General features: G+C 36.0%; 2 protein-coding genes across 5 annotated transcripts in view; both read left to right on the forward strand.

Moving 5' to 3' along the window:
* Nucleotides 1–20469, forward strand: part of KLRK1 (killer cell lectin like receptor K1) — a 264238-nt gene that overhangs the window by 152321 nt on the left and 91448 nt on the right. The window lies entirely within an intron of this gene.
* LOC141370187 (NKG2-A/NKG2-B type II integral membrane protein-like) lies at nucleotides 1517–16823 on the forward strand. Of its 2 annotated transcripts, XM_073878038.1 has the most exons (6): nucleotides 11123–11309; nucleotides 11711–11788; nucleotides 12261–12313; nucleotides 12848–12996; nucleotides 14620–14800; nucleotides 16441–16823. In XM_073878038.1, the coding sequence occupies exons 1-4, from the start codon at nucleotides 11123–11125 to the stop codon at nucleotides 12941–12943; spliced, it is 414 nt and encodes a 137-aa protein (XP_073734139.1). In that variant the 3' UTR covers nucleotides 12944–12996; nucleotides 14620–14800; nucleotides 16441–16823. The 2 variants fall into 2 exon arrangements, 1 of the variants encoding a protein (XP_073734139.1); XR_012374016.1 differs by lacking the exons at nucleotides 11123–11309; nucleotides 12261–12313; nucleotides 12848–12996; nucleotides 14620–14800; nucleotides 16441–16823 and adding exons at nucleotides 1517–1663; nucleotides 8747–8848 and having other exon boundaries at nucleotides 11711–11787.

Raw genomic sequence — 20469 nt, forward strand, 5'->3', positions numbered from 1 at the left:
ACACCACTCCTCCCAGGGGAGGAAGGGGAATCTCCCCTGATCTGCTTCTTGTTGGGTTCCTGCTGGAAGAGCAGTGGCCTGACTGTGCCATGTATCATGGTCTGTGGCAACCCCGAGCTGAAAGCCCACTCCTCTGTTCCATCTCTGCAGCTGGCTTCCCCACTCTGATACCTGGGAGCTCTGCCGCACTCAGGCACCCCCGGTCTTTCTGTGACCCCGAGGGTCCTGAGACCACACTGTCTCAGTGAGGGTTCCACCCCCCCTTAGCCACTGGAGCGATGTCCCTCAGTGGAGCAGACTTCTAAAAGTTCTGATTTTGTGCTCCGCTGCTCTATGACTTGCCAGAAGCAGCCGACAGAGGCCCCCTCCCCCGCCATCTATCCTCCCGAATATCCCCTCAGATTCACTTCTGCACATGTCCTACCTTCCAGAAAGTGGTCGCTTTTCTGTTCAGAGAGTTGTTGCTATCCTTTTCTTTGATCTTCTGTTGAGTTCATAGGTGTTCAGAATGGTTGATCCCTATCCAGCTGAATTCCTGGGACCAGACAAAATCCAGGTCTCCTACACCACCACCATCTTGTTCTGCCCCTCTGTTTGCCTTCTGATATTTTTGTTCCGTTTTTCTAAATTCTTATTATTTTTATTTTTTTTTTTGCTTTTCCTCCTGGATATGATCCTTGTGATTTTATAGCTTTGATGTCAACCACTAATTTTTTTTTCAAATGCTGCTAGTCAGTAGGGCTTCCACCCTCTGCCAGGTGATGTAAGTGCTTGTGTATGTGTGAGTGAGTGAGTGTGTGTGTGTGAATGTGGGAGGGGAGTGCTCATAACTTTACTAACAGTTCTCAAGTCTCCTTCAACTTTTACTTTCTGCTGGGTTCATCTTGGTCTCCCCCTGTACACATATCTTTTTTCCATTAGCCAAGAGTGTGTAGAGAGTTCATGTCAAGTCTTATGTTGTACTTTCCCTTACAGTATCTTCCCATTATGTTTATGGAAGTCAGAGCACTTGACACGAAGACCACAAGCTCTGACTAGTAAAAGTATGAGTTTTCCTTATCATGACAGAGCAAAATTAGCACTTTGATCTGAAAAATCAATGGGCTATTTTGTTCCCTTCCCAACTTCTAATCAAGTCTGCCCTGTGGCACCAGCACCATTGCTTTTCGCAACTTCTCCAAATTGTAAAACCTACAATTCTTCTTGATCACTGAGCTAGGGTGGGCTGGTGGGGAGACATGGGAGCAGTGGTAGGCAACAAGAGAACAAATATGCTTCTTCTTCTTCCTGGAATATCTAGGATTTTTTCAAATGTACATATTTCACAAAATACTTTTAACATTTTGTCACTTATCAGAAACCCAAAATTGCTATCTTTGTCAGTCTCTCCTCTTACTTAGTCCTAGTAAGAAACTTTTATAGTGTGTCCAGTGTGATACAACATATATAGATATACACAGATACTATAAAGTAAGAAAGAATTAACTTTACTGTTACTACAAAATTCAAAAGAATATAAGAGTTTTTATTTGAATTCTAACAAAATCTGTTTCTCATAGTATTTGTTGAAATTCATCATTCATTTCTCATGGATTAGAGTCTTCCAGAGAATCAGTAATAATTCACCTGTGCTGCCAAAAGGCTCAACTTTCTTCACCAAAGTGTAAGTTTCTTAATGATGTTTATATTTTATGACTTAAAATAAAGAATTACTCTTACACTGGAAAAGCATTAATATGTGAACAATTAGATAAACACAAATGTTGCATTGTTTTCAAAGAACAATGACATGGGAAATATTTCGATTTTGATATATAACTATTAGTCAAAATAAATTATTTATTCACCAAAATATTATGGTATATATTACTAAATTAATGAGATGTAATTCTCTGTATTTCAGATCATTAGTGTCTTCAGGGAGTGACAAGAATTGTCCATATTTCAACTTTGACTCAAACGTATTTTCTCATGACTCCTGCTTAGAATTAAGACCATATGTTTGCAAGCACCAGCCACTAGTTACTTAATTTTGGTATAATGGTATCTCACCATCTAAAAAACATATCTCTCGTTTCTCCAAAAGCCATACAATTGCTTTCTCAGAATATTTTTAAGATGTTATTTTTTAAAGCAATTTTAAGTTCACAACAAAATTAAGAGGAAGGTAAAAAGATTTCTGCTATTGCCCCACTCTGCACACATGATGGCCTCCCCTGTTATCAACAACACTCACCAGAATCTTCTTCATTTGGATTTAATTTCACCTAATTTTTGCTTTCATGTTTTTAATTTGTATTTATTTTTTAATTGTCTAACAATTTTATTTTCTAAAAAGTATGGTAGCATGTAAAATTGTGACAGCATCTTTATAGTCTATGAAACATTTAAAGAAAAATTAATACTTATTCTTCTGAAGCTGTTTCAAAAAATAGAAATGGAAGGAAAACTTCCAAACTTGTTCTATGAGGCCAGCATTACCTTGATCCCAAAACCAGACAAAGACCCAACCAAAATGGAGAATTATAGACCAATATTCCTAATGAACATGGATGCAAAAATTCTCATCAAGATACTAGCCAATAGGATCCAACAGTACATTAGAAGGATTATTCACCACGACCAATTGGGAAAACAGTACAGAGGTTCTTCAAGAAGTTAAAAATAGAGCTACCCTTTGACCCAGCAATTGTACTACTAGGTATTTACCCCAAAGATATAAATGTAGTGATCCCAAGGGGCACTGGCACTCCAAAATTTATAAACAGCAGGAATGTCCATAATAGCAAAACTGTGGAAAGTCCAGATGTCCATCAACAGATGAATGGATAAAGAAGATGCTGTATATAAATACAATGAAATATTACTCAGCCTTCAAAAAGGATGAACTAAAGAGTATTTTGCTGAGTGAAATAAGTCAATCAGAGAAAGACAATCATCATATGATTTCACTCATATGTGGAACATAAGAAACAGCACAGAGGATCATAGAGGAAGGGAAGGAAAACTGAATGGGAAGAAATCAGAGAGGGAGGCAAACCATGAGAGACTCTTAACTATAGGAAAAAAACAGGGTTGTTGGAGAGGAGGTGGTAGGGAGATGGGGTAACTGGGTGATGGCCATTAAGGAGGGCATATGATGTGATGAGCACTGGGAGTTTTATGCAACTGATGAAAGCTGAAATCTACACTTGAAAATAATGATGTAGTATATGTTGGTAATTGAATTTAAATTAAAGAAAATCAACAATCCCTGGAGAAAAATGAAAAGGAAATCACAAAGTTTCAAAATCTACATGAGTGGAAATAAGTGAAATTGAGATTGAAAAACAATAGAAAAAATCAATGAAATGAAGAGTGGCCTCCTTGAAAAAATATATAAAATTGATAAGACTTTTTTTAAGAACACAGATGATATATTTAACATAAACAATTGTAGAAAATGAAAACAAATATATTAAATTATCTCATGATCCCATCATTGAGCAAAGGCCATCATTTTGAAAACTTAACACAGTGTATGGTAAACCATCCAAATGTGATTGGAAGAGGTAGAAGAGGGAGAGGAAAGGGAGGACAAGAATGAGTAGAAGTAGGAGAAGAAGAGGAGGAGGAGAAAGCTTCTTCCTTTCTCACTAACACTCTCCCCACCAGAAACCACACGCATTTGTACATATAGAAACACACATATACACTTTGTATGTCCTTGTGTGCATACATGCATATGTGTGTGCATGTATCCTTTCCTGATTTTTTTTAAGGTTTTATTTATTTATTTGAGAGAAAGAGAGCATGAGCAGGGGGAGAGGCAGAAGGAGAGGGAGAAGCAGATTCCCCACTGAGCAAGGAGCGCAAATGTGGGGCTCAATCCCAGGATATGGAAATCACGACCTGAGCTGAAGGCAGATGCTTAACCATCTAAGCCACCCAAGTGCACCAGTAGTGTGTCTTTCCATATGAGCATGTACTTTCTCATCCTTTTGGAAATTTGAGTAGTCCACTGGGGGACTCCTCCTCAGTATAGCTGAACAGTCCCCTGTGTATGGACACTTTGTTCCCATTTGTCTTTAGAGACTCGGACATACAATACATTAGAATTTTAAAGTTAGATTTAATTTATAATAAAACAATTTTACACTTACTTGAAACTTTAGAGTTTAAAAATAACATATATTATTTAACCTTTACCTTAGCTCATTGCTGTAAATAGAATGTGTATAATGTGGCACAGAAAAGATGCTTGATAAAGATTTCTAGAGAAATGAAGGAATAACTGAATGGTTACATATACTTTCCAGAGGAGTTAATTGAGAATCATCAGATTTTAGCAATTGTCCTCATGCTGAAAGAAGATATTAAGTAGTAAAGACAGGAGTGGAATCCATGTCTTTGAATTCTTTATTTGTTGACCATTCTTGTTATCCTAGTTGAGAATTTATGAATTTACCCATGTAGATTATGATGTATCTCAATTATCTGGTCAAAAGAGAAAGACATGTATCAAAATTGATAAGACTTTAAGCAGAATTATCAGGAAGAAAAGAGGGAGGACCCAAGTAAATACATTCAGAAATGAAGAGAAGTTACAAAATACACCTCAGAAATACAGAAGAGCATAAGACACTTACTGTGACCAATTATATGCCAACAAACTGGACAACAATACCTCTTCTTCTCAGATTTGTCCCAAAATGAAGACAAAGGAAAACTTCCAACTTTATGCTGTGTGGACAGCATTGCCATGATATTACAAAAAAAAAAAAAAAAGGATGCAACACACACACACACACACACACACACACACAATTATTATAGGCCAAAATTCCTGATGAACATGCAAAAATCCTCACTAAAGTTTTAGCAAACTGAAGTCCACAACACAATAAAAGGATCATACACCATGATCAAGAAGAATTTATCCCATGTATGCAAGAATGGTTCAATATCTGCAAATCAATCAACTTGACACACCATTTAACTAAGAAAGATCAAAATCATATGGCAATCTCAATAGATGCAGAAAAAGCACTGACAAAACTCAACATCCATTTATGATAAAAACTCCCAAAAAAGTATGTAGAGAGGGACTATACCTCACATAATAAAGGCCATATATTACAAGCCCACAACTAACATCATTCTCAACAGTGAAAAGCTAAAATCTTTTCTTTTAAGATCAGGATCAATACAAGGATGTCCACTCATCATTTTTATACAAAACAGTAATGGAGGTCCTAACCACAGTAATCTGAAAAGAAAAAGAAATAAAAGACATCCAAATTGATAAGGAAATTGCAAAACTGTCACTATTTTCAGATGACATGATTCTCTAGATAATTAACCTAGAGACTCCATCCCCCCCAAAAAACTATTAAAACTAATAAATGAAATCAGATAAGTTGTAGGGTACAAAATTAATATGCAGAAATATTTTGCATTTCTATACACTAGAAAAAACTAGGAGAAATAGAAATTAAGAAAGCAATCCCCTTTCTAATTCCATTTATAAGAATAAATTCCATAGGAATAAATTTAACCAAGGAGGTAAAATTCTTATACTCTGAAAACTATGTCATTGATAAAAGAAATTTGAAAATGACACAAATAAATAAATGGGAAGATATACCATGCTTATGGACTGGAAGAATTAATATCATGAAAATACCCATATTTTTGAAAAACAATGTAGAGATTCAATGTAATCCCTAAGAAAACACCAATAGCATTTTTCTCAGAACTGGAATAAATTATCTCAAAGTTTGTGTGGATCTGTGAAAAACTCTGAATGTCCAAAGCAATCATTAGAAAGAAGAACAAAACTGGAAGTAACATGCACTTACACTTCAAACTATACTATAAAGCTCTAGCAATCAAAGCAGTATGGCACAACAATAGACACAGAGATGAAAGGAATGGAAAATAATGCCCAGAAACAAACCTCTGTTTATACGATCAACTAATATATGACAAGGAAGGCAAGTATAGACAATGGGGAACAGAGAGTCTTCAGTAAGTGGTGTTTAAAAACTGGAAAACTGGATGCATGGGTGGCTCAGCCATTAAGCATCTGTCTTCACTCCAGTCTTGATCCCAGAGTCCTGGGATGGAGCCCCACATCAGGCTCCCTGCTTGGCAGGAAGCCTGCTTCACCTTCCCCCACTCCCCCTGCTTGTGTTTCCTTTCTTGCTGTGTCTCTCTCTGTCAAATAAATAAATAAAATATTTTAAAAAATAAAAAAATAAGTAAATAAAAAAATAAAAACTGAGAAACTATGTGCTAAAGAATAAAACTGGACCTCCTTTTTACACCTAAACAGAAATAAACCTAAAATGAATTAAAGATGTAGGTGTAAAACCAGAAATGTAAAACTCCTAAAGGAAGCATAGGCAATAAAGTCTTGGAGATAGGCCTGAACTTTATTCTTTTGGGTCTGTTTCCTTAGTGAAGAGCAACAAAATGAAAAATAAATAGTACATCAAATTACAAAGCTTTTGCTCAGCCAAGGGAACCATCAACAAAACAAAAAGGCAGCCTACTTAATGGAAGATAATATTTGCAAATGATATATCTGACAAGAGGTTAGTATCCAAAATATATAAAGAATTCCTACATCTCAACACCAAAAAAACATAAACAGATTAAAAAATGGGCCAAGATCTTGAATAGATTTCTTTGAAAGAAGACATATAGATGACCAACCAACATATGAAAAGATGCTCAACTTTACACTTGTCACGAAAATGAAAATCAAAACCACATGAGCTGTAAAATGCTCTCAGAACTAAAAATATAAGAAATAACAAATACCGGTGAGGATATGCAGCAAAGGGAACATTGTGCACTGCTCGTGGGAATTTAAATTGGTGTAGTCACGATGGATAACAGAATATAGGTTCCTCAAAAAGTTAAAAATGGAAATACCATAGCATCCAGAATATCCATTTCAGGGGATCTGAAGACAAATGACAACATTAACTTGAGGAGATGAGTGCATCCTATGTTTATTTCAGCATTACTTATAATAGCCAGGATATGGAAGCAACCCATGAGTCCATCTATAGGTGAATGAATAAATAGAAGCAATATATATAAACAGTGGAATATTACTCAGCAATAAAAACAAAAAAATGTGTGTCATTTTTGACACAATTGAAACTAGAGGATTTTATGCTAAATGAAATTAGTCAGATGAAGTTAATACCATATGTTTTAACTACCAATGCACAATTTAAAACAAACAAACAAAAAAAGTGAGACAGAGTCATATACAGAGAGAGCAAAGTTGTGATTGCCATAGGGCAGGGGCATGGAGGGTTGGCTAAGTAGGTAAAAGGAAGTAAGTAGTACAAGATTTCAGTTATAAAATAAGTCACAGGGATGCAAATTACAGCATAGAGAACATACAATACAATAACATTATATTAATTTTATATGGTGATAGATGGTAATGAGTTTTATAATGATGATCATATAATGTATATAAAGTGTTGAATCACTGTGTCTACATCTGAAAGTAATGTAATATTGTATGTCAACTACACATCATTAGAAACAAATACATAAAAATAAAAATAATATTGTCAACCAATTTTGCAAAACAAAACCAAAACAACAGAACTACAGAGCAATAGAAACATATTTGCCAATGTCTTCAAAAATTATGTGATGTTCACATGATATTTAATTGTGTTTTAAAAGTACCTTCTCAGCCCACCTCAATTTTTTGAATTAAGTGAAATTTTTAAGCATTGAATTCATTTTCCCACTACATAGTTAGACCTATTTTTTTCATTTACAACAATTATTTCTATTAAAATACAGACACCTAGTTATCATTGGAGGATGAATCAATGAATGATATGAATAATAACAATATTCAAATCTCTAGGATGGTGCTATGTTTCAATAAATTTCAGTGTTTTATCCTTTCCACAGACATTTTTTTCAAAAGAAACTTAAATAACTTATTTAAATAATAATAAAAATAAAATGCAGGTCTATTAAAAATGAAGGTAGAGGGTGCCTGGGTGGCTCAGTTGGTTAAGCGACTGCCTTTGGCTCAGGTCATGATCCTGGAGTCCCGGGATCAAGTCCTGCATCAGGCTCCCTGCTCAGCGGGGAGTCTGCTTCTCCCTCTGACCCTCTTCCCTCTCGTGCTCTCTATCTCTCATTCTCTCTCTCTCAAATAAATAAATAAAATCTTAAAAAAAATGAAGGTAGAAAAATTGAGAAGATAAGTTCGGAAATTGATGTCTTTGTGGAAGTTACAATAGGATGAAAATGTAGTAAGTCTTCAGAATTCGTGTTAAATATCATTAAATACCTGTTAATGGGATGATGATTTTAAAATATTTGCAGTATAATAAGTATAACATAGAAAAGGCGCAAGAAAGACAAGCATTTGATGCCAGGATGTAGAAACCCTGTCTAACAGGAAAACTTAAACATCTAAGACATTTCTCACAAGGCCCAAGTTCTCAAGTGTTTGTGATTCATATGGAAGTAAGTTAACAGCCCAGGTGGTCAAGACTCTGACCCCAATATCTTGTAGAACATAAACATTTCTCAGAGGCACTTGCCAAGGGATAAAGTAAATGACACACTACCAGCTGAGTCTCGGACATTCTGGAGGTGTGTGATGAGATAAAGTGTCTTCAAAATAGCCCCAGTGTAAGAATTTTCTGTTCAAATTTTAAGTGACACACTGATGAGAAATTTAATTTTTCCACTATTGCTTCCCTCTGAGCTTTCACAGGGCTGGCAGTCCGTGAAGACCACAGATACTGTCTGTTTACAAGAGTAACCTGGTCTCCCACTGAAAGATGCCCAATTCTCTGGCCAACAGAAGGTATGTGTCACTACTCTGCTGTCTCTCTACTAGCCACCTCACTTAGTGGGCGATACAAATGCTGGATGGGATGCACCTGAGGCACAACAAATATACAATCAAATCACAGAGAACATTGGTATCTTTATTCCAACAATTCAGAGTGACAAACAAAAATGAATTTGAAATATAATGGAGAACTTCTTAAAATGTCCAAATTCTTGCCTGTGGAGAAGTAATTAAGTATATATACACAGGCATAATTGTGTTTGCAAATCAATATAATTTTAAGTGAAATCCTATAAGCATCATGAGAATGAACAGTTAATTTGGATTTGTCATCAATTATAGACATAGTTACCTATATTATTTTATATTTAGCTGAGGCTTTAAAAACAGGTTCTTAAAATGAATCTATCAAATCATAATGGTCAAATGGTCATACATTTGCTTTGATAAGTTAAAATAGTTTGATTTTTCATAGAAAGCAAGATGAGTTACCTTCTGGAAAATCCTAATTTAAACTTAATTATAAACATTCAAAACAAAACTTGACAAAAAAATATGTTCAATACTGAAATATACTCCTGTCAATGAATTATGTTACACGGTCTAAAGGATATGAATCAGTAATGAAAAAGTGGCTATTGTGTTAAAAATAATTAAAATAACTTAAATATTATTGAGAGCTTAGAAAAGTCAGATGGAGTATTATTTTACCTGCATTGTATTTTACATATTTAATTCCCATTTTAGATTAGTAAACTAGATAGCTAGACAGGAGGTAACTTGTTAAAGGTCATATTTTGTAAGTTTGAGGGCCAGGAGTAATTCCAGATTTCACTGACTGCAGAGCTCATTGACTGAATTATGAAATTACATTGATTTGATTTATTGGAATTCTTTATAAAACTAAAGCTACCCTCACTGTCTTTGACATTCATAGATCTTTCTGTGGTTTGTATCAACCGTGTTCTTCCATAAATGATCTACACTTATATTTGTCATTTTATGATTTCATATCTTTATCATTAAATCAATTGTCAATTTCTGGTGTTATATAAATACTTTTTAAAAATATATTTTGGTCTTTGTTTTCAATGTTGTTCAGGTTTCCAATAAGTTTAATGTGTCATGTGACATTTTTCAATATATAAAATCGGTCTTTTGAAATTTAACGATTTCTCCGGCGCCTGGGTGACTCAGTTGGTTAAGCGACTGCCTTCGGCTCAGGTCATGATCCTGGAGTCCCGTGATCGAGTCCCACATCGGGCTCCCTGCTCAGCAAGGAGTCTGCTTCTCCCTCTGACTCTCTTCCCTCTCATGCTCTCTATCTCTCATTCTCTCTCTCAAATAAATAAATAAAATCTTTAAAAAAAAGAAATTTAACGATTTCTCAGAACTCTACAATTATTCAAAATAAAAATTGACTTGATAGCATTACCTTTTAGTAAAGAAATGTAAGTCCTAAATAGAAGTCATTTACTACAGGAAATTCCTATTTGTGCTAAAACTAGTATTCCCCAATCTTAGAGCACTCAATTTTTAACCAAATTGTCAAAAAAGTAGGTGCAACATTTTTTTCTAATGCAGCATTTTAGTTTTAAGCCAGTTATTCTAATAGTGTTGACATGTTTCTGTGGAATCTGACCTTACATTAATAAGGACAATATTATTCACTAATTCCTTTCTTCTTCACAAATTTATTGCTTTACCTTATTCCAACCAATACTATTGTGTCAAACAGAATATCATTGTAAAACAACCTATTCCTTTTTTTATTTTTTTAGTTTTAAAGATTTTTTTAAATTTTATTTTATTCTGTTATGTTAATCACCATACAGTACATCATCAGTTTTTGATGTAGTGTTCCATGATTCATTGTTTACGTATAACACCCAGTGCTCCACGCAGAACATGCCTTCTTTAATACCCATCACCAGGCTAACCCATCGCCACCCCCCCAGAACCCTCAGTTTTTTTCTCAGAGTCCATACTCTGGTTCATCTCCCCCTCCAATTTCCCCCCTTAATTTTTCCCTTCCTACTATCTTTTTTTTTTTAACATATAATGTATTATTTTAAAACAACTTATTCTATCATGAAACACTTCTTTAAAGCTCTAAGGAAACTAGTACCAGATTTTACATTGTCCAACTGCAAATGAGTACTATCACTCACCACACACTCCACCCAGTGTGACTGTCCTAACAATCTTGTTATTGCATATTCTATTCATCAAGTCCTTCAGTACAGTTCCATTCAGCACTGTGCCTGACACTATTCAGCTGCAGAGATGAATAACCAAGGCATTACCTATGCAGAACTCAATCAGGTTAAGGGCTCAAAAAGACATCAAATGAAAGCTAAGGGCACTAAAAGTTCCATTTCAGTAACTGAACAGGAAATAATCTATGCAGAATTAAATCTTCAAAATGCTTCTCAGGATCTTCAAAGGAAGGACAAAAACTCTCACTGTAAAGGTAAAACATTTAATACACACACAGTATAAACTGTATTATGATGTGCAGTTGGGGTGTGGGGATGTAGGGAATGAGTAGGGAATGATCTCCCATATTTTTCATTTGTGATCATATAGAGAGAGGAGTAGAAGTATGGTATTGTAATTGAAATCTGAGGACTAACTGTTCAGGCATTGTTGTAATTCATCTTTACCACCTCATGGGGTAATATGTTTACTCCAAATGTAATGATATATTCTGAGAGAAGATTACACTGGTAGATAGGGGTTTGGGTTCCAAATTTTTATATATGACTCTCTGAGCATCCTTGGTTCTCTTGTATGTAAATTTCTTAAAGGATTATTTCTGCCCATCCTTTCTCAGCATTTTCATTTCTCTTCCTACTACTTATTCATGTGCAGGGAAACTCATTGTTGGGATCCTGGGCATCATCTGCCTTGTCTTGATGTCCACTGTGGTCACAATAGCTGTCATTCCCTGTAAGTAAGTGTTTGAATGACTACAAGGGAATTTTTCACTTTAATGATCAGTGCCTCGAAATATTGCATAACACTATGGAATTATATTATGTCATTTTCCTCTAAGTTTGGAATGGTTATTTTAAATTTGTCACATTAGAAATAACAATAATGTAGAAAGTATTACAAATATGTTCAGATTTCATGACTCAAAGAGAAGTTATAGCAGAGACCTTATTGAGAAATACACAAATTAATTCTTGAGATTGTGTAAACCAAATACTATAAGAAGTGGTGAGGTTTGATTCTTTAGGTTTTTGAAACATTTTCCCACACACATTCATTACTTCATTAATTACTTACTGGTAAAATCAATTTTATTACAGAATTTTCTCATTCTAAATACACCAAATTTCAAACTAAGAAACTCAAATCATTATGATTTATTTAGTTTAATATTAAGTTTGTATGAAGATTGTTTTAATATTTCTAGTTACTGAAGGACCAGAGCAGAACCAAACGTCCCTGGAAACAAGAACCCCAAAGGTACATCATTTTCAAAATTTGATATTGTATAGGTTCTATTCTATCTCTATCTTAGGCTAGGAAAAGATGATAATAGATTTTTTGGGGTAAAATAAATTAGAAAATAATGTAATAAACTTTCAGAAATATGATTATAGGAGAGTGCTACTTCTAATGTAACAATCTGAAGAAATACTCATTTAAATCCCCATATCCATTATTACCAATTGCCTCAAATTGCCTCCTGCTATAACATGATAAGAGATAAATCATTTTGCTATTCTAAAATAGTGGTTTTGTTCAGTGACTCTCAGGACATGTAGAGATGGATATTCTTGTGTGTTTGCTTTATATGAACACATAAATTAGGGAATGATAGGCTGACCATACTCTGATGAGTGTGTGTAAGCATATTTTGTTCTATTTGTACCATCCTGTGAGTGTACGTGGATATGTTATGCACACATATGTGTATACATATGTGAGTATGTAAATTTATTTGAATTTGTTAATATTAAAGATTCTTTGGGATGATATCTCATAATCTTTCTTTAGTTTATCACTGTGGCCATTGTCCAAAAGAGTGATTTACATACTCCAACAATTGCTGTTACATTAGCACTGAAAGAAAATCATGGAATTAGAGTTTGACGTCCTGTGCTTCTAACAACTCTAACCTGCTCTACGTAGATAAAGAGGACATGGTAAGATTTCAAATGTTTCCAGTCCTTGTCATATTTTGGATATGAGCTCTTTTCTGAGTTTATAAGATGCAAATAGATTTTTGACTCTGTGAAGTGCATTTTTACTCTGAAATTGGAGTCTTTTAATGAGAAAATTTATTAATGTTACTCTAGTCCAATTTATCATTTTGGTGATTGCTTTGGACTTTTTCAGAAGTTAGTCAAAGTACATGAATATAATTTCCTATGTTACTCTCTAGGATTTATCTATTTTTCTTTATTTCTTTATTTTTTAACTCTTAAGAATTTATGACCCATTGGGAATTTATTTTTTGTGATGCTCTGTTTGTGATGCTGTCAGATAAAATTAAAGGTTACACTTTTCTACATCATCACCTAATTGATGGAGTATAATTTATACCGAAGTAGATCTTTTCTTTATAAGTAACTTCATATATATAACCATATATATAGTCATATGTGCTCTAATCTGCTTTATATAAATAATATAGATATTAGATATCTTTATATAAATAATCATATACACATATATCACAGTCTACAGCCTATCACAACCACAGCACTTTAAATGTAGAGCCTTACCTTCCTTCACTGTGTCCTACTTATAATTTTCCTAAATATTTCTCTACTTACATTGAGAATCACATGGATGTTAAAATTTGGCTTCAAGTGGAAATTTTGCTTCAACTATCAAACAATTTAGACAACACAAGAGCTGAAACAAATTCCATTAGACCTAATGATAGTTTTATTCTTTCTTTTGTTCTCTTTCTTCCTCATGACCCAAGATTCCTTCTTTTATCTTTTAATTTCTGTTTAGAAAGTTCCCTTTAGCAGTTCTTTCAAAGTGGGTTTCATAATTTTCATAGTTTTCCTTTATCACAGAATGTCTTGATTTCTCCTGCATTCCTGAGTGATATTGTTGTTGGATAATAGTCTATGGTTTTTGATAGGGACAATGCACTTAGTGTCTAAAAATTTTGTTTCCTAACATGATTTTTCTCCTTATTTTAACTGGAGAGAAAAAACATCTTGGGGACTTTTGTCTGTCCTCATTGGTGTCTGTGGGTTGCCAGCCTCTCTCTCACCAATCTGGTATATGTCAGGTAAAGAGAAATTCCAGGGCACTCACAGCCATGTCATTCCTTAGATCTAGAGTGCCAGGTCTGTCAGCTTTCTCATCACCTGTCTGAATCTTCTTGTGTTGTCTTGTAAATACTGTCCAGGGCTTTTAGCTGTATCTGATAGAAAGAATAGCAAAAAGTTTATCTTCTCTATCTTTCCAGAACAAGAAATCTGATTTGTAGTGGTTTTAATTAGAATGTTCCTAAGACTAATAGTGTTGAGCATATTTTCCTGTACTTATTTGCCATCCATATATGGTTTTTGATGAAGTTAACTATTGAAATATTTTGGTTATATTTTTAATTTTTGTGATTGTATTTTGAGAATTCATTAAGTATCCTGGCAGCAAGTCTTTTATGAGATGTATAATTTGTAAATATTTTCCCTGAAGTCTATGATTTATCTTTCTTTCCTCTTCAAAGAGTAGAAATTGTCCTGATGAACTACACTTCATCAATTTCTTCTTTTATGGATCATGCTTTTGGTATTCTTTTTAAGAAATCTCTGGCCCGGGGGGCGGAGCAAGATGGCAGAGGAGTAGGAGACCTGGATTTCAACCGGTCTCAGGAATTCAGCTGGATAGGGATCAAACCATTCTGAACACCTACAAACTCAACAGGAGATTGAAGAAAAGAATAGCAACAACTCTCTGAACAGAAAAGTGACCACTTTCTGGAAGGTAGGACGTGCGGAGAAGTGAATCTTAGGCGATATTTGGGAGGATAGATGGCGGGAGAGGGGGCCTCCATCTGCTGCTTCTGGCAAGTGATAGAGCCACGGAGCACAAAATCGGAACTTTGAGAAGTCGGCTCTGCTGAGGGACGTCACTCCAGTGGCTAAGTGGGGGTGGAACCCTCATGGGACAGTGTGATCTCAGGACCCTCGGGGTCACAGAAAGACCAGGGGTGCCTGAGTGTGGCAGAGCTCCCAGGTATCAGAGCAGGGAAGCCGGCTGCAGAGACGGAGCCGAGACGCAGACTCTCAGCTCGGGGTTGCCATAAACTGTGATTGGAGACAGTTGGGCCACTGCTCCTCCAGCAGGGACCCAACAAGCAACAGATCCTGGGAGACTCCCCTTCCTCCCCCGGGAGGAGCAGCATGGGAGTGCACCACAGGGATCTGCTGTGTTTGGAGACTCCACAGGGGGTCGGGTGCCAGAGATAGAAATGCTCAGTCACAGGCCGGGTGAGCACAGAGTGCGGCCGGAGACCGGGGAGATGGGAGTGACTGACTGTTTTCTCTGGGGGCGCACTGAGGAGCGGGGCCCCAGATCTCAGCTCCTCCCGGGCGGAGATTGGGAGGCCGCCATTTTCACTCTTGTCCTCCAAGGCTGTACGGAAAGCTTGCAGGGAACAAAAGCTCCTGAGAGCAAACCCAAACAGATTACTTAGCCCGGACCAGCAAGGGCGGGGCAATTCCGCCTCCAGCAAAGACATTTGGGAACCATGGCAACAGGTCCCTCCCCAAGAAGATCAGCAAGAACAACCAGCCAAGACCAAGTTTACTGATCAATGAGAACGGGAGAACTCCAGCGCTAGGGGAATATTGCACATAGAATTCACGGCTTTTTTACCATGATTCATTAGTCTTTCAAAGTTAATTTTTTTTTACTATTTTTTTTGAAGTTTTCTTTTTCCTTTTTTCAACCAACATCTTATCAATCCCTTTTTTAAAAAAACATTTTTATTTTTCATTTTTAGAGTCATATTCTATCCCTTCATAGTACTTACCCTTAATTTTGGCATATATATATAAGTTGTTCTCTCTTTAAAATTTTGAGATACAGTTTCTTCTAATGTATCAAAGTATACCCTAAATCTCTAGTGTATGGCTTTTTTCCAGTCTCCTGCCTGATCATATTCTCTCCCCACCTTTTGTTTGTTTCTTTCTTTCCTTATTTTTTAATCCTCTTCTTTATTTTTTCAAACACCTTCTTATCAATTCCTTTTTAAAAAATCTTTATAATTTTCATCTTTACAGTCATATTCCGTCCCTTCATCATATCAACCCTTATCTTGTATGTATATAAGTTTTTCTTTCGATAAACTTTTAGGAGGCACTTTCTTCTAACAGACCAAAATACACCCAAAATCTAGTGTGTGGCACTGATCTATACATCAGCCTGATCATATCTGATCATATTCTGGTTTTTTTGTTGTTGTTGTTCTGTTTTTGTTTGTTTTTATCTTTTTCTTTTTTTCTCTTTCTTTTTTCTCTCCCTGTATTATCCCCTGGTTTCAGGTCTTTTTTGATTTGTTTAGAGTATATTTTCTGGGGTCGTTGTTAACCTGTTAGCATTTTCTTCTCTCATTCATCTAGTCTCCTCTGGACAAAATGACAAGATGAAACAATCACCTCAACAAAAAGAACAAGAGGTAGTACCGTTTGCCAGGGACCTACTCAATACGGTCATTAGTGCGATTTTGGAAGTAGGGTTCAGAATCATGACTTTAAAGATACTAGCTGGGCTTCAAAAAGCATGGAAGTTATTAGAGAAACCCTTTCTGGAGAAATAAAAGAACTAAAATATAACCAAGTCAAAATCAAAAAGGCTATTAATGAGGTGCAATAAAAATTGGGGTCACTAACTGCTAGGATCAATGAGACAGAAGAGAGAATCAGCGATATAGAAGACCAAATGATGGAAAATAAAGAAGCTGAGAAAAAGAGAGATAAACAACTACTGGATCATGAAGGCAGAATTCAAGAGATAAATGATACAATAAGATGAAACAACATTAGAATAAATGGGATCCCAGAAGAAGAAGAAAGAGGGAGAGGGGCAGAAGCTATATTGGAGCAAATTATAGCAAAGAACTTCCATAATGTGGGGAAGCAAACAGCCATCAAAATCCAGGAGGCACAGAGCACCCCTCTCAAAATCAATGAAAATAGGTCAACACCCCGACATCTAATAGTAAAACTTACGAGTCTCAGAGAAAAACAGAAAATCTTGAAAGCAGCTCAGGAGAAGAGATATGTAGCCTATAATGATAGAAACGTTAGAATGGCAACAAACCTATCCACAGAAACCTGGCAGGCCAGAAAGGACTGGCATGATATATTCAGAGCACTAAATGAGAAAAATATGCAGCCAAGAATACTATATCCAGCTAGGCTGTCATTGAAAATAGAAGGAGAGATAACAAGCTTCCAGGACAAACAAAAACTAAAGGAAATTGCAAACACAAAACCAGCCCTCCAAAAATATTGAAAGGGATGCTCTAAGCAAAGAGAGAGCCTAAAAGCAGCATAGACCAGAAAGGAACACAGACAATATAGAGTAACAGTCACCTTACAGGAAATACAATGCCACTAAATTCATATCTTTCAATACTTACCCTGAATGTAAATGGGCTAAATGCCCCAATCAAAAGACACAGGTTATCAGATTGGATTAAAAAAACAAGACCCATCGGTATGCTGTCTGCAAGAGACTCATTTTTGACCCAAAGACACCCCCACATTGAAAATGAGGGGGTGGAAAACCATTTACCATGCTAATGGACACCAAAAGAAAGCTTGGGTGGCAATCTTTATATCAGACAAATTAGATTTTAAAACAAAGACTGTAATAAAAGACGAGGAAGGACACTATATCCTACTTAAAGTGTCTATCCAGCAAGAAGATCTAACAATTGTAAATATCTATGCCCCTAACATGCGAGCAGCCAATTATATAAGGCAATTAATAACCAAAGCAAAGAAACACATTGACAACAATACAGTAATAGTGGGGGACTTTAACGCCTCCCTGACTGAAATGGACAGATCCTCTTAGCAAAAGATCAACAAGGAAATAAAGACCTTAAATGACACACTGGACCAAATGGACTTAACAGACATATTCAGAACATTCCATCCCAAAGGAACGGAATACACATTCTTCTCTAGGGCCCATGGAACATTCTCCAGAATAAATCACATCCTAGATCACAAATCAGGTCTCAACGGGTACCAAAAGATTGGGATTATTCCCGGCATCATTTCAGACCACAATACTTTGAAACTAGAACTCAAACAAAAGAGGAAAGTTGGAAAGAACTCAAATACATGGAGGCTAAAGAGCATCCTACTAAAGAATGAATGGGTCAACTAGGAAATTAAAGAAGAATTAAAAGAATTCATGGAAACCAATGAAAATGAAAACACAACTGTCCAAAATCTTTGGGATACAGCAAAGGCAGTCCTGAGAGGAAAGTATATAACAATACAAGCCTTTCTCAAGAAACAAGAAAGGTCTCAAATACACTATCTAACCCTAACCTAAAGGAGCTGGAGAAAGAACAGCAAAGAAAGCCTAAACCCAGCAGGAGAAGAGAAGTAATAAAGATCAGAGCAGAAATCAATGAAATAGAAACCAAAAGAACAGTAGAACAGATCAACAACACTAGGAGCTAGTTCTTTGAAAGAATTAACAAGATTGATAAACCCCGGGCCAGACTTACCAAAAAGAAAAATGATCCAAACCAATAAAATCATGAATGAAAGAGGAGAGATCACAACCAACACCAAAGAAATACAAACAGTTATAAGAACATATTATGAGCAACTCTATGTCAGCAAATTAGATAACCTGGAAGAAATGGATGCATTCCTAGAGATGTATCAACCACCGAAATTGAACCAAGAAGAAATAGAAAACTTGAACACCTATAACCACTAAGGAAATTGAAGCGGTCATCAAAAATCTCCTAAGAAACAAAAGCCCAGGGCCAGATGTCTTCCCAGGGGAATTCTATCAGACATTTAAAGAAGCATTAATACCTATTCTCCTGAAACTGTTCCAAAAAATAGAAATAGAAGGAAAACTTCCAAACTCGTTTTATGAGGCCACCATTACCTTGATCCCAAAACCAGACAAAGACCCCATCAAAGAGAATTACAGACCAATATCCTTGATGAACATGGATGCAAAAATTCTCACCAAAATACTAGCCAATAGGATCCAACAGTACATTCAAAGGGTTATTCACCATGACCAAGTGGGATTTATGCCTGGGCTGCAAGGTTGGTTCAACATCCGCAAATCAATCAATGTGATACAATACATTAACAAAAGAAAGGACAAGAATCATATGATCCTCTCAATAGATGCAGAAAAAGCATTTGACAAAGTACAACATCCTTTCTTAATCAAAACTCTTAATCTTCAGAGTATAGGGATAGAGGGTACCTATCTCAATATCATAAAAGCCATCTATGAAAAACCTACAGCGAATATCATCCTCAAAGGGAAAAACTGAGAGCTTTTCCCCTAAGGTCAGGAACGCGGCAGGGATGTCCACTATCACCACTGCTATTCAACATAGTATTAGAAGTCCTAGCCACAGCAATCAGACAACAAGAAGAAATCAAAGGCATCTAAATCAGCAAAGAGGAAGTCAAACTCTCACTCTTCGCAGATGATATGATGATTTATGTGGAAAACCCAAAAGACACCGCCCCAAAACTGCTATCACTCATACAGAAATTCAATAAAGTGGCAGGACATAAAATCAATGCACAGAAATCAGTGGCATTCCTATACATCAACAACAAGACAGAAGAGAGACAAATTAAGGAGTCGATCCCATTTACAATTGCACCCAAAACCATAAGATACCTAGGAATAAATCTAACCAAAGAGGCAAAGTTTCTGTACTCAGAAAACTATAAAATACTCAGGAAAGAAATTGAGGAAGACACAAAGAAATGGAAAAACGTTCCATGCTCATGGATTGGAAGAACAAACATTGTGAAGATGTCAATGCTACCTAGAGCAATCTACACATTCAATGCAATCCCCATCAAAATACCATCCACTTTTTTCAAAGAAATGGAACAAATAATCCTAAAATTTGTATGGAACCAGAAAAGACCCTGAATAGCCAGAGGAATGTTGAAAAAGCAAAACAAAGCTGGCGGCATCCCAATTCCGGACTTCCAGCTCTATTACAAAGCTGTAATCATCGGGACAGTATGGTACTGGCACAAAAACAGACACATAGATCAATGGAACAGAATAGAGAGCCCAGAAGTGGATCCTCAACTCTATGGTCAACTCATCTTTGACAAAGCAGGAAAGAATGTCCAATGGAAACAAGACAGTCTCTTCAACAAATGGTGTTGGGAAAATTGGACAGCCACATGCAGAAGAATGAAACTGGACCATTTCCTTACACCACACACAAAAATAGACTCCAAATGGTTGAAAGACCTCAATGTGAGACAGGAGTCCATCAAAATCCTAAAGGAGGACACAGGTAGCAACCTCTTCGACCTCAGCTGCAGCAATTTCTTCCTAGAAACATCGCCAAAGGCAAGGGAAGCAAGGGCAAAAATGAACTATTAGGATTTCATCAAGAT

Source organism: Callorhinus ursinus, unplaced genomic scaffold, assembly GCF_003265705.2.
Source record: "Callorhinus ursinus isolate GAN/ISIS: 27379988/994484 unplaced genomic scaffold, GSC_fseal_2.0 scaffold27, whole genome shotgun sequence".
NCBI lineage: Eukaryota > Metazoa > Chordata > Mammalia > Carnivora > Otariidae > Callorhinus > Callorhinus ursinus.